The 15,065-nt window shown below is 30.1% G+C and overlaps 1 protein-coding gene across 3 annotated transcripts; it reads right to left on the bottom strand.

The window, feature by feature from the left end:
- Window positions 1-7: 7 nt before the first annotated feature.
- LOC130625484 (uncharacterized) lies at window positions 8-14,775 on the bottom strand. Of its 3 annotated transcripts, XM_057440590.1 has the most exons (21): window positions 14,460-14,771; window positions 12,116-14,377; window positions 11,318-11,488; window positions 9,862-10,021; window positions 9,356-9,545; window positions 8,235-8,294; window positions 6,205-7,059; window positions 5,942-5,977; window positions 5,438-5,483; window positions 5,275-5,346; window positions 4,999-5,030; window positions 4,876-4,908; window positions 3,196-3,255; window positions 2,608-2,658; window positions 2,429-2,458; window positions 1,980-2,030; window positions 1,819-1,848; window positions 1,213-1,266; window positions 1,069-1,101; window positions 668-742; window positions 8-430 (listed from the first exon to the last, which is right to left on the bottom strand). In XM_057440590.1, exons 3-21 carry the CDS (start codon window positions 11,439-11,441, stop codon window positions 353-355), a joined length of 2,070 nt encoding a protein of 689 aa, XP_057296573.1. In that variant the 5' UTR covers window positions 11,442-11,488; window positions 12,116-14,377; window positions 14,460-14,771; the 3' UTR covers window positions 8-352. The 3 variants fall into 3 exon arrangements, with proteins under 3 accessions (XP_057296573.1, XP_057296572.1, XP_057296574.1); XM_057440589.1 differs by having other exon boundaries at window positions 12,116-14,771; XM_057440591.1 differs by lacking the exon at window positions 5,942-5,977 and having other exon boundaries at window positions 12,116-14,775.
- Window positions 14,776-15,065: the final 290 nt, after the last annotated feature.

The following is a 15,065-nucleotide window of genomic DNA, read 5'->3' as shown; positions in this document are numbered from 1 at the left end:
AATACTTTGACATAAGCGTTACTTTGCAAATACTACAATTTTAGGGTTTCGTGAAAAAAACCCGGGTTTTTTAACACATTTCACGAAACCCACTAAAATAATAATTAGATAGTTTGATATATTTTGAGCAGACGCGATGGACTTCAACCCTTAACAGTAAAATAGAAACTATACTGGGGGAAAATATGGCTAGGTACACAGAAATTGAAATTTTCAAAAATTTAAAAATTGATTAAAATACGCTTATAAACTTTTGTTGATAGACCAACCCTTCCAAAACCCTGAAAAATTGTCTACATTTCTTTGAAAAAATGACAATATTATATACTTATTATCAATAAAATGCGATAAATTAATGCAGAACCTTTTTTACTATTGTCCGTGCAGATTTATGTTCAATTGACGAAGTAAGTGAAGTACGGCTTACGCTCTAAAGAAAAATAATGTAAAATGTATGTCTATGTGTTAAAACGACAAGCAGGATTATGTCTATTTGTGCTACCCATAAAAAAGTTTAGCATGGACTGTAGGATTTTTTTTTTGAGCATTAGCTCGTCAGATAAAGATAAAAAAACAACAAGAAAAAAGTTTCAAATTTATAATAATAAACAATAAAGCTAAGAATATAAAATTAAATTGGTAAAGTTTCAAAATATGTTTTTTTTACCAATGCACTTTGGTCTGTATCAACAACATGCACATCAGTATCTATCATAAAACCAGAATCGTTTAGCAATGACACCTAAAGATGGCAAAAAAAGTAGTACCATCTTTTATATAGTATAAAGTTGGGCACATAAATTAGTCATCCAAATGTTTGGAATTTGGAAATGCTAAGGGGTTCACCAAATTTGAGTATGGATGTGTGCTACTTCCGAAATATTAACTAAAATTTTAGACAGAGTGAGATTCAAATCCACGCACTTTAACGTTCCCAGCATCAAGTGACAGCTTTTTTAGGGATGACGCTTTAGCCATCCGTTTATGGAACAAATAATCACATTGGAAGTAGCACACATAGATAGACAACATACTATACAAACTTTAGTTGTTATTACAGTAAATTACCTGGCTGAGATTGTTAATCTTTCTCTTACTGTTCTAAAAATATTGAAACAAGATCGCGTTAGGAAAAACAACCTGACCGAGACCAAAGTAAAATATGATAAAACACAAACAAATAAGATAAGAACATGAAACAGAAATGTTTACCTTTAAAACAAAATTTTTTAAGCGCCATTTATTTTTACGTTTTCGGCAAAATTTCTACAAATGAAAAACATAGCAATCTTAATGATAATAATAAAATATCATACTAAGTGCGAGATCAAAGCTGTCTTTAATTACTGAATTTTTTTAACCAATTAACTAAAGCAAACTTTTGGCGTAGTCCAGACGGCCACAGGAGTTAGCTAAAATATCAGATACAATATTCATAGATGAAAGGACAATTTTTAAAGGATGTCCACACAAGTAGTTCATACTCTTTTTAGGATCATTTTGGTTAGATCGAAAATATCAAACACTGATAATTTGATTTTGACGTGTTTTTGTTGTGGCAGTGTTATGCAACAAGGGGTAATATTGGTTTACAGATGACCTAACTTTAGTAGGATACCTAGTTTAAACTGCACTCGGTGGATAACTTGCATAAGCAGATAATTATTTGGTGTTTAGATCTTATACGTTACATCTTTCTTTTTTGATTGTTTTGGGAGAAAATATATACGTTTTATGCAAAGGTTGATCTTCCAGAGGCATACACCTAGTTCATTATATTTAATGCTACAGCTGATTGCATCATTATGGTAAACATACCGTTTTATTCTGATCAGGTGTTGAAGTGACCTAAAGAGAAGCTGAATTGTAAAAACATAAAAAGTTCTATAAGCGGGAATTTGTAAATTGAAAGAATAATAATAATAATGTAACGTGTGAGCATACAGCATATACATGTAAGGTTGAAGTACATAACAAACCTGTAAGCAGTCTTTTAGAATAAAATCTTTGTTTTGGTCTTCACCTTTATTCTAAACACATGCATACACACATACGTAACAAAACCATACTTCCCATATTCCTTAATATTTTCACATGCATGCATTTACATAAATTAATGCAAACCATAATTTTTTAGAAAAACTTCACTTTTGGCGGTAAATGTAAACATTGTTTTTTTCAGTGCAATTAGGTCTAGAACCAGATATGAATTCTTTGTAAATGTCAAGTTTAGGGTTGCTTATTCTTAAAGAAACAAAACAACAATTCCAGTTTGAAGAGAATGACAAAACAAATATGAAATGACCAATTTACAATAAACTTATTGTCATTTCTGAAGTTTAAGTGAAATTTAAAATAATTCCAGAGTCTTACACCTTGTTCATTATATTTAATGCTACAGCTGATTGCATCATTATGGTAAACATACCGTTTTATTCTGATCAGGTGTTGAAGTGACCTAAAGAGAAGCTGAATTGTAAAAACATGAAAAGTTTCTAAGCGGGAATTTTTAAATTGAAAGAATAATAACAATTTAATGTGTGAGCATACAGCATATACATGTACGGTTGAACTCACACTATCTATGAAATGAAGTAAATATCTAACCTGTGCGCAGTCTTTTAGAATAAAATCTTTGTTTTGATCTTCATCTTTATTCTAAACACATGCATACACACATACGTAACAAAATCATACTTCACATATTCCTTAATATTTTTACATGCATGCATTTACATAAATTACTGCAAACCATAATTTTTTAGAAAAAATTTACATTTCACAGTAAATGTAAATACTAGGTAGTTTGCTTATTCTTAAAGAAACGAAGCACAATTTCAATTTGAATAGAATGACAAAACAAAGATGAATTCACCAATGCACAAAACATTCCCAATAAAATTGTTAGTCATTGCCATTCCTGATGTCTTAAATTTTGTTGATGTGTGGCGATTAATTATTATTCTGACTGTGGTATTTAGGTAATGTGATTGTATAATCCTGTTTGGATAGTCTTAAAAAATATAAAGCAGCATTAAATCTTGATTTGAGCTTTATTTGATTGTTTTCCGATAGTTTTAAATGCTCACAAATTATACTTTATGTTAAAAACTTTTAGTAAAATTTAAAATAAATAGGAGAACTGTGTAATTATGGCATGGAAAAACTACATACCGTTTTGTGTACATAACAAACCTGAAAACTTTCTATACAGTTCTTAAGGTCGGACCTAAGGGCAGGATCCTCGTCTTCACTCTATAGAAAGTAAATAAAATATTCCTTAACACCTTTGCAGGAGCTAAAGAAACGCATACAAAAATACTGTCTTACTTTTAATTCCAAAAGACTGCAAAACCATTTTCTTGATCTTATTATCCTGAATAGTTTCCTGAAGGTTTTTTTTTAACTCATTTTATTTTAACAGACAATGTTCATAGGGTCTTTTTTCTGAATTTTTCCTTTTTGCACATGACCTAATTTTACTGCAATTATTTTTATTATTATTAGGTAATTAGTCGATAAGGCCCATGGAAAAATCCACTTAGTCGGGATAGCAATGGAAAAGAACAGTCATTTGAATTTCGATAACGTCCGCCAGGACCCGTTTATAAATGAAAAAAGAATTAGAAACTCATTTACACATTAATTTTATTGTGTAGAGGTGGAAAAGCTGATGAAGAAATGAATAGAATCATGCGCTTTTGACCAACTGTTTAGGAGATACAGAAGTTTATAATTTTGCTGACGTCAGCAAACTACCCCTGCAAAGTAGAAAAAAATTTCATTAGAAATTTGTAAACCCGTTGCCTTCATCGTATAGATTTTGAAACACTATCAAGAAAATATATCCAATCATTCGCTTTTGACAATGGTTAAGGAGATAAAAAGGTTTAAAAACTTTTGTTGACGTCAACAAAGTTCCACTGCAAAGGACAAAAAATTTTTCTTCAGAAATTTGCAAACCCGCTGCTTGCATGTTATAGATCTCGAAACTCTTGACAAACGGTTAAGGAAATCTATGGATTTTAAAATTTTGCTGACGTCAGCAAAGTCCATCTCCCAAAAAAAGTCAAAAATTTTTTTTTAAGAAATTTCCATACACGTTACATTCATCGTATAGATCTCGAAACGCTGATCAAGAAAATGTATAGGATCATTAACCTTTGACAAACTGTTGCGCGGTGAAAAATGACTGACGTCACCACTTCTTTCCAAGATATTTGGCCTTAAAGTTTTAAGTGCACTGTAATTGCTTTATTACCTTAGACACACAGACACAGTCTTCGTATTATTATATAGATATTCTTTTTAGATGATGTTTACATGAGAGTTAAATTGGCTTGTAACTCAGATCATTATAAGTATCTAAGCACCAACGCTGAAATAACAAGATGCTTTTTTCGAGGTTACTTTCCCGAACTTCATAAATATTCCAAATTCAATTATAAAAAAATTGGTGCTAAAAATGATTCTAATTTCTAAGTTCCTTACCAAACAGTAGAACAAATAATTTACATTTATAAATATTTCTATTCTTTCTATGTCTTAATTGCAAGCTGAAATTGCAGCCAAACCCTTAATATAGACAAGCTTTCTAAGAAAAGGTTCGTTTTCAAAATAATTATTTTCTTCAAATATAAATAAAATGCAGTCAGAATATAATGTTGCTCTAGTTTCTTCATAATAATTTTTTATTCTATATGAATATTCTGATTTGAAGATCTTAATTTCGATGATTAAAAGGCATATAATAGCTATGGCAGAAATCTTTGAGCTGTAAGGCTTTTCGTTATTATTAAACTGTACAGATATAAATAACGACAAATTTAACGAGAACAATAAAATTTGTTGTTAATTATATATAACTGAGCTTACCATTAGAAATTGTAAATCATCTGTGAAAAAATCCTATACAATAAACAAAGTAAGGACATTAAAATAAGATAAAACTTACACCTAGCATTGTTGTAACAACTTTGAAAGGATAACATCACTAACCTCAACAGGCTTATTTGTGTGTGTCTTTTCATCTATAATTAAAAAAAAAGAAAATAACATCTAAACCATTTGTAGCACATTGTAATGTAAACACAACTTCCACAATGATAAGGAAAAAATATCAAGTTAAAAACACAAAAAAAATTGAAAATAAAGTTGTGACTTTATTTTTAATTTTGTTGTGTGTTTTTGGACTTGATTATTTGTCTTTACCATTATAGTGCTATAAATGTATTTTCGTCACCTAGACATTATTACTAAGCAAGGTATTTTTACCTGGTTCCAGCGTAATCTCCATTATTCCACCTACTACTTTAAAACTCTCAACACAATTAAAATCGATGTTATCTAAATGATAAATTTGAGCAGAAGATGCTTGATAAAACCACATTAAATATCACTTAAATTACTACAAACCAATCTCATTACTTTTACATACCTTCTTCAGATTTAATGTGAACAGTCGTTGCCACATTACTTGCTTTCTAAAGTGTATTTTAGTTTACAGTTTGTGACCCTCTAAGAAACGTTATTATTCCATCCTTTAACTTTTTATGCTTAATCCATTTATAATTCTTACACAAATTAGTTTTCTGTTTCTGTAAACAAAAAAATGTTAAGACAGCTTTTTTTACAAATACATTTACGCATATTGAAGAAGAACTATTTTGTTTATCACTATCATACCGCCGGGCAGTGAGAAGGATTCGATCTGCGGTCCCTAGAAGTGGGAGCTCGCCCGTCATGATGGGAGGTCCGATCGGGGTGAACATTCTCAGTTGAGAATGATAACACAGATGCGCTATGATAAATATTCACCTCTATACATTTATGCAGTTTAAAATGTCTAAGATTTAAGGCGCCTCATATATCTTACTGAAAACTGTAAAGGGTATTAGTCAATTTGCCGTCAACTTTTAACTACTAATAAAAAGTTACTTACCAGGGAATTTCTCACATCAGTAAAGAGATTTAGACACTGGAAAAGAAACATTACAAAAGATGGACAGCATAGCTTTTATGTAGTTAGGCATGTTGCAAAAAAAGGAATATTGCTGACCTTACTTACATTGACTTTTGTTATATGACAGGAGGTGACAAAAAATTGTCTAGGATTGGGTTAAAATATGTGGCCTAAGAAATTGGGTATTTTAGACATTAATAGTTTTTAATTTATCAAACAATAATGATAAAATTTTAAATTACCTCCACAGTACTTGGCCTTTCCTCAAATTTAGGACTCCAAGCTTTCGATATAAGATCCATGACTAATTCACACTCAGGTAAATTGTACAAATTTGACACATGGCTAATATCTGGTCTTTCATCTTCTTTTAGAGCTTGTAAAAGCAAGCCATCATTTAGCAAAGGTAAAACATCTTGCCATGGAGAATTAAGATCAGACATTATTTCATAGCTTGAAATAGCCAAGGAGTAAGTATCCGTTGCTTTTGATGGCTTTTTTGCAGCTCTTGAACACAATTCAGGTGCTGTATAGGCAAGGGTCATGCCTTTAAGACTATTCAAAGTGATAGTGCTTGTGATAGTTTGTTGCAAAATAACCATTTCATCAAAGTCTGTAATTTTTATTTGAATTTGTTTATTGTTATTAGTCACTAGTAGATTGCTAGGTTTAAAATCCCGGTGAACTATGCTATTTTCATGCAAAAAAATCAACCCCCTTGTTGCTTGCTGAATGTAATTTAATCTTTCATCAAAGACAAAATTACCATTGCTATTATGTATTGATAACAACTGACGCAAATTGTTCACTTTCTCACCTTCAAGATATACTTCACAAAATTCAAAAAGGAAAGCAGATGGGTGAACGCTATAGCCAAGAAATTGTACAATATTCTCATGCTTCAATTTACACAACTGCTCAGCTATAATGATTAAATTCTTCTTCATTACTTTTTGTTTAAAGCACTTGACAGCAGCACATCTATTTGGCTGTAGCAATTTATATACAACAGCAGACATTCCTTCATCAATTTTGTGTGACAGGTTTATTGACATATTTAAATCAAGAACTTCATATTTAGAGATATCAGTCAACTTCTAAATTGAAGAAAGAAAACAAATTATGATGTTCTACTCCCTTTATCCAGAAAGGAGAAATTGTTGTGGCAGCTATTCAGTTATCATTATATAGAATTCTTTGCATGATTAACTGAATAGTAAGGGTAAATTCTATTGTTACACTATATTGCACACACTATTGCAGGATTACTTGTAGAAAACAGATTCCAATAGTACAGCTATACATACAAATAGAATGTTTAAAAATGTTTTTAATTTGCTGAATAAAAATGCTTAATGTGCAGACACAGGAGGAACTCGTATTGAGGTAATTTACATCTATGTTTTTTTCCAATGAGAGTTTAAAAAGAATAAAAAAGGCACCCTAATTTTCTCCTTCTCGTAACTGCTTGTATCTAAAGCTTCAATTTTCATGCACACAAAATAACTTATAGCACAGAGGCTTCTTTCTACTGTGCTTGAATATATACTTTCATTGTAACACATTTGTGTCAACGAACTATTTACATATGATAGTACTAATGTTTATGGTTTACCCAAGAAGAAATTTCGAAAACTTTTTGAGTTAGCTGTCACTTGTTTGTCTATTGCAAGCAAGTTGAGAGTGTGATAAAGTTTCAAATAACATACATTTGATTCTCTTTTTAGCGAATCTGGACGAAATCACCTACTTCAGTTTGCGTAACATGAAATTGGTTAAGAGCTAACTTTTCAAAAATTTCTTAGGAAATGAAAATTGCAACTTTTGATACCACTGCATTTATCCTAATAATAAATAGCAGCTTCTAAACAAAAGTGTACAAGTCTTTACAAGGACACAGGAAAAACATCAATTTTGATTGTTGCTTTTTCTATCCCTGAGTTACGGAGAACAACTTTAAATTAGGAAGTGTAGAATTCAAAAATTAAGCATATATATTTGAGTTAGTAAAACAGTAAAATATGATTAGCACAATATTCTTGATGAAAATGATGAGAAGTTTGTTAAAAGTAAGTTGTCAAATTGAGCTTTTAATGAAACTTTTTTTATATATATTGATGAATTTCAGTAAGGCCAAACATTTATTTGTGTTGAAAAGGAAAACAACAATCTTAATCTTAACAATAATAATTCATGTTCATGTCTTCAGCTAATTTAAATAACAAAACAGACTGTTAGGGCTATAAATTCTTTAAAATGCAACAGCACTTACTCTAGGAAATTCTGCATCCTTTAAATCAGCAACCGTATATGGCATTTTCGTCTTTTTATTCTAAAATATAACAAAGCAAGAATTCTTTTATTCTCGTACTTCAATTTTTGAAGATTTTTTGTCAAACAAAAAGAAAAAATTCGAAACCAAAGTGCTTCTTTGATTATAGAATTATGTGTTTGTGTTTGTACGCTCTGAAAACCAACTGCATATTGTTAACATCTTTTCCCAGGGCCTGTTTTTTGCAATCTAATAAGGGGCTAGTGATATCAAAAAGTAAAAAAGAAGCTCTAGGAACGAGATTGCATTTTATTGGAGGAACTTTAAATTTCTTAAAACTGTCTATTGTAGTAGATAAAGTTCTTCCAACAAATTTTGACATGGAGTATAATGAAAATTTTTCACTTTTGCTTCTGCTACACAACCCTTTATACATGGATTATTGTATGATTAAAAGTCAAGCCAGATTTTACGTGTTTATTTGCATGTTAACTATAAAGTTTGATTAGCAGCAAATCACAACAACTATAATTTAACACATCTAGGTACAAAATTTTTCTAATTGTATGGTAATACACTCTTACTTACATTTAAAACTTGTCTAATTGTAACAAAAATTTCAATTAGAAAAGATATTCAGCCTCAGTAGAAACATAAAGGTACCTTGTATAGAAAAAAAATATTCTTCTTATATATATGGCATAAAGTTTTATAAGTAATAAACTATACAACTATAATTTTTTTTAATTTTTTATAAAATGAGTTATATTATGTAACTTATGTAAGCCTAGAAATGCAACATTCTAAACTTTGTTAATAGTGCATGTTTTCTCTACCATTTTCAAGGACCTGTCCCTGAGCTTAGAAAACACAAAATTTTTTTAGCTTCTTATTTTAACATGGTTTTCAAACATAAATAATAAAAGGATTTGTGTATTATTCAAAGCCACTCAGGGTTACGAAGGAACAGTAAAATTATCGACTTTGCTTTAATATTCCGATGAAAAAATTTTATTTCATTTATGCTATTGATTCCTCTAACAACAATAGGAAGCAAAGCAGATATAAGCACTAGCAGATCGTTTAAAACTGATAAAACTGACAAAAAAGAAATATTGTACCTGCTGACGCCACCATAAGTTAGGAGCACAGTAGTCATATCTGAGTTCAGTTCCAGAGGGGATTTCTTCAGTTGAATACAAACAAAGATGTATTCGATCATTGTAATGGATTTTTCTAACCTTGCAATTTCCTTTTGGAGAGTCATTAACATACCTGCCAATTCTGTTTTGATAATATGTAGCATCAATACTAATGTATAATCACAGAATAGCATTATTTTAAACTGGTTAATCGCCAGTTTTTACATTTAAATCAGTTAGAAAACTTTTTAACACCTTTTATATATACCAAAGAAAAGAATTTTACAAAAACAGTTAGTATTTAACATTTCCAGCTGAATTGAGCTGCTAAACGTTTGTGTGGCTGCACAAAGAGAAAAAAAATCTGCCATTCACAATTTGATATTAATTTCAAAATTTTTCCATGGACATCAATTTTAATTATCACAGACTTAAATTTGATCACCCTTTACAATAAACATACAATATGAATGTGGCCTACTTACCAATATTTTTGCAAATTATCTTCAAAAAAGTACAGGAAGCAACCCTCCTTTTCATAATTGATTTCTCTAATTTCTCCTTCTTCTTTCGTTATTAAATCACCTGCATACTCGACTAAAAATGTATTCTTGGGAATTTTTTCTTTAGTAAAAACACCCTTCCCTAAGTAACAATATATTACATATGTGACATGTTTTGCGAATTAGGATACTCATTAAAATTTACATTAAAAATATGACACAAATATGCCACATGTTATTGAATATTATTACATATTATTGAAGTTCTATGTATGTCATAATAAGTCATCCATTCATTTTTCTACGCTACAAAAAACATTTCTGTGTATTCTTATAAAACCTTTAAAATACCAACAGGGTCTTAAACATAAATTATAAAGAAAATTTTATATATACAAAGCCCTCGCCATATTTTAATTAAAATTATTAACAAACTTACTCACAAAGTTTTATGTTGGCATAACTTATATACAAAGTTTTCACTATAATTTCCTAAAACTGCTTAAAAAAATTATTTTAATCTTACGGAAAACCTAACAATTTCTATAAATTATTTTTTTTAAATATTATAAAATATATTTCTATAAATTTTAAACATCAGTATCTACAAAAAAACAAGGTACCCCAAATTGCAAATCTTGATGTATATAGAATTGTTATTGCAAAACTATACTGAAAACGTTGGGACTAACAAAAGTATTTTGGGACTGATATTATTAGTCTAACGTTTTCAAATCTATACACTGACTTTGTACATGTATACAGTCAAAACTGTCTGCAACAATCGTAATTTTGTTGTTGTTATTGGTCACACTGTAGAAAACCTATGTGGAAATGTTAAATGTCTTTATAATTATTTATTGTCATAAAAAAAATCAAATTCAGATAATCACCAATGATCCTTTGAAATTTAAAAAAAACTCACGTCAGTAGTCTTACTGTCAACATTGCTGTCACGTCGGCAGATATTTTACAAAGCCTAAACATTTGCTGTGTTTTATTAAAAATAAATTTTACGGCATGAACATTGTCTTATTTCATTGTCAAAAAGAAAATTTAACATTACCATATTTTATTAGAGACTTCTCTGGACTGGAATAACTTTTTTTTAATTTACACACAACTTACACTTATATTATATTAGAATGTGTTTCTACATTGTTGTTCATTGTGACACTATAAGAAAATGACTGATTATCTTAATTTTCACGCATTTTTGTTCACTTTATATTGTCTTAGGTGAAAAAAAATAACAAAAAAGTTTTATTCATGCAAAATAATTTTTTTGTGTGTGTGAAAGAAAGCATTTTTTTTGATGAAGTTTTATGCATAAGTTTCAATTCAAAAAAGACAAAAAGATAAGTACTTTCCTTATTATACAAGCATATAATGAAGAAAGAATGTGACCATTCTGTCAAGGTGGTTTGATTATACTTACCAATATATTCATTAATATAGGCCACAAACAACTCTGGTCTGTCTTGTTGGTTTAGTATCCAGGTTGTTGCATCTTCAAAGGCTGAATGCGTGTTCCTTCTTGTTGATCTAGTACTTCTTAACATGTTGAACTTTTCTGAAGAAATTTCTTTCTGAAGATGAGACAGAACAACTAAAAACGGATTTTATAAGCAAATTATACTTAACTATATGACATATAACTATAGAATTATATATATAGTACAATTCTTGCAAATGAGCTTTGGGTAGTGTTAGAAGTACCTGTTTTCTGTTGTTTCACAATTGTTTACAACAAACAGAATGATAAATTAATTGTGAAACAATGAAGTTTTTGTTAAGGCATACCCTTTAATTTTCTAAAGATTGTAAGTTGGGAACTGTTTCAGAGTTAGAGTAAAAAACAACTGAACTTCATTGTGACTTTTGTTTATTACATACAAATTTAATAATTCTTGCAAGTAAATTATTGTTTAATACACACACTTTTTGCGATTTTGCAAGGTCCTTTTTCAAGCTCTTGTGAAATCTGTGGAATTTGTGAAGCTGAAATACTTGAACATTTAAAATTCTATTGAACAAAACGTGTTGTGCTAATAGAATTATTAAACTTAATAATACTGATAATTTTATAGCGAAATAGTGTGTTTGACCTACCTAAGGAGCTTTTCCACAAATTTTAAAATTACAAACAGGGGACGTTAAAAAAAGACAAACTTAGGCTTTATATGAAGGCTTTTTACCGTTTTATAACAAAAATGACAATATTAAAACTTCATACCTTTTAACAAATTTATTACGAAAGTCAGGAGTCAGTGAGTCATAGGAGTTTCTAACTGCTCTTGCTAAATTACTCATTCCAATTTTCATATATTTCTTCTAAAGTAAGATATATATCATATCAAAACAAATAAAAAACATTGGAACAATATCCTGCATGTCAGAATAAACATCTATTATGAAAATATCTGTGTTCTTATGAAATAAAAAAACATGGCATAAAAAAAATTTACATTTTACATTTTATTATGTGCAAATTTGACCCCCAAAAAGCCATAATTTAATTAATCACCATTATCAAACAAAAGTCAACTTGGTTTGTATATATTTTGTTGGTTTGTGATGTCAGATGGTGTTAACTCAGCCTGGATTGTAAGGGGCATAAATTCCAGTAGAACAACATAATCGTAAATATAATTTTCAACAATTTAACAACATGCAACATGCGAAAGTAGGTAAGCAAAAACAACTTTGAGGCTGTTTTTGTTTCGTTTTTCTATCGCAAAATCACATTCAGTATAATCTATTGTGCATAATCATTTGAAGTTTCATTTTCAAGTTTAGCAAATTAAAAGAACACAAAATTGTGGTAACTATGTGGTAACTATGTCTATAATGCTTATAAACTCAAAACTAGATTTAAATGGTGACAAATAGATTTTATTTTGATTAAATACATTTATTTCAAAGTATCAGAAATAAAATTACTCCTAGACAATTGTAGGTGGCACAGTTTAGTATTTCTGCACTTCGTTCATTCAGAATACCATAGACTTAAGGTGGTCAAACACCAAAATTTTCTAAAAATCCCTTTTATACAATCAGCTGTGATTACACATGATAACTTAAACATATATAATTGAAATTTCCAAAATTAAAAATTATTGACCAAATTTTTGGAAAAGTGAAAAAAAAATCCAAAAAGTAATATTGGAGACGGGGGTTAGGCTGATAAAGTTAAAATGACTAAAATTGTCTGCAGATTATTACTAACAAAATCAACATTTTATAAATAAAATAACTATGCAAAGTTGCTTTAAAATAAAAAGTATACAAAATGACTGTCTTATTTTTTTGAATTTTTTCCGTCCAGGGGGTAAAATTCCAAAAATCTGTTTTTTAAAATATAAAATCAAAAAAAGAAAAAATCAAAAAAGTGAGATAGTCGTTTTGTGTCAAATAACATCAGAAAACAATATACAAAATTGAAAAAAAAAATAAACCACCCGTTTGGTTTTAATCATTTGCAGACTTTTTCACCCCCTAATTCCGGAAAACAGAGAAAATTGTGTTTAAAAACTTTGACTATGAAAAAATAAAGATGTACTGGAGTGAAAGTCTAAAAAACCTTACAAAAGTTCCTTGGAGTGTCCTAGTGCTGTCAATATAATTATCACATAGATTTTATAAACAGGTATTTCTGATAGAATTATAAAAGAATGATGTCTGAGTCCAATTTTCCAATTGGTTAATATCGTGAAACAAATTCAGCAAGTTCAACTACCTTGGTGCTTAAATGTTTTAAAATTGTTTGACATGGACCATTATATAATGGAGGCAGTACATGAGTCCATATTAGAACAGAAACGTTGTAGTCCAGCATGTCTAAATGTTTGGCGGGCATATACAGATTTCAGATTTATGTTAATACGCTTGGTATACTTTTGTTGATTGGCCCCTTTTTACTAGCAAAAAAAGGTGTAGCTATATTTGTTACAATTGCTTCATTTAAGGGATAATTTACTTGCTAAACCATTTCTTTTAGTGCTGAACTTTCACGTTACTTGCTCTTTGCACCTTCCCAAACGCCACATATAATGTTATTACAAAATTGCATTGTTCAAAACAAGAGGGTGCCGATAAGTCACAAACGGAGTTCAGGCGATATTTCAACTAAAATTGGCGGTTGTCCCCCGAAACCGCCCGCACTTTCCCGAACTCACCCAGAACATTCCTAAACTCACCCGGAACATTCCCGAAATGCAATTCCTTGTAACAAACCATGCGGACGATGCTTGGGAAGAAGGCGCTTGATGAGAAAGGAGTTAATAAAGTTTATATATAAGTTATTTATAAAGTAAGCTTTTTCAAAAACCATCAAAAACGGGTTTTTTCGGGCGAATACTTGAATTTTTTTCAAAACGCCAAACTCGCCTGAAAACGCCCGCACTTTTTACGGCTTATCGGCACCCTCGTTTCAAAACACCAACATCGATAATTTTGTATCCTCTTGTGCCATTGGCCCAGCCTTGTCTTTTTTATTCTAAGACAAACAGCAATAGCATGTGTTACAGTATAACTTAGATTGAGAATGTTCTTATTTGAATATAAAATCTTTGCCTTACTCATATTACAAAGTTTTTTGGACCAGGCTGACTTGTCTGCTCGTGTGCAGTGTAGACATGAGGGGTCTCAGAAATAAATTCATCACCAGAATAGACACAGGAGACTATAAAGTCTGTGTTTTCTTCCTAAAAGTTTATATTTTGGCAACCATTTTTAATTATTAATTCTGGAAACAAGACTTCCTTTTCTTCCTATATCTTCTTTTTCTCACTGTTGTTTTCATTTCATATATATGTATCCTGAAAGAACATACATTAATTTGTATAATGCAACTATTTTTCCTTAAAATATAGACAAAACTAGCAAATAGTACCAAACAAACACAGCAAAAGCAAAAATTCTTCCAGCTAGCTAGCTAAGAGTTTTTTTATTTACAACTGGCTTTAAAACGTGACCTTTTGAGTATACCGCGGGAAACAAAGCCGATATTTTCATTTCATTTACTTATTAGCTGTGGAACACATAGTTTCGGCTAAAAGCTCGAACAAAATCCTGATCTTCTGTGATTTAAGTGAAGATATGCGTATCTCGGACGCGGTTAGTAAAATTGACGTTTAATCAGCGATTTTAAAAGTTGCATAGCTCATGTTTGGAAAAGACTGGAA

The sequence above is a fragment of the Hydractinia symbiolongicarpus genome, chromosome 14 (assembly GCF_029227915.1).
Source record: "Hydractinia symbiolongicarpus strain clone_291-10 chromosome 14, HSymV2.1, whole genome shotgun sequence".
Classification (NCBI taxonomy): Eukaryota; Metazoa; Cnidaria; class Hydrozoa; order Anthoathecata; family Hydractiniidae; genus Hydractinia; species Hydractinia symbiolongicarpus.
This window is presented reverse-complemented; position numbering and strand designations above follow the sequence as displayed.

Bases quoted from the DNA above. Each gene is read 5' to 3' on its own strand.
- LOC130625484 (XM_057440589.1), bottom strand. From the start codon at position 11,441: ATGTTAAGAAGTACTAGATCAACAAGAAGGAACACGCATTCAGCCTTT. The intron at 5,484-5,941 runs GTAAGTAACTTT...AATACACTTTAG, and splicing joins CTGATGTGAGAAATTCCCTG to AAAGCAAGTAATGTGGCAAC. The intron at 431-667 runs GTAAAAAAAACA...ATTTTTCTTTAG, and splicing joins ATACAGACCAAAGTGCATTG to AGCGTAAGCCGTACTTCACT.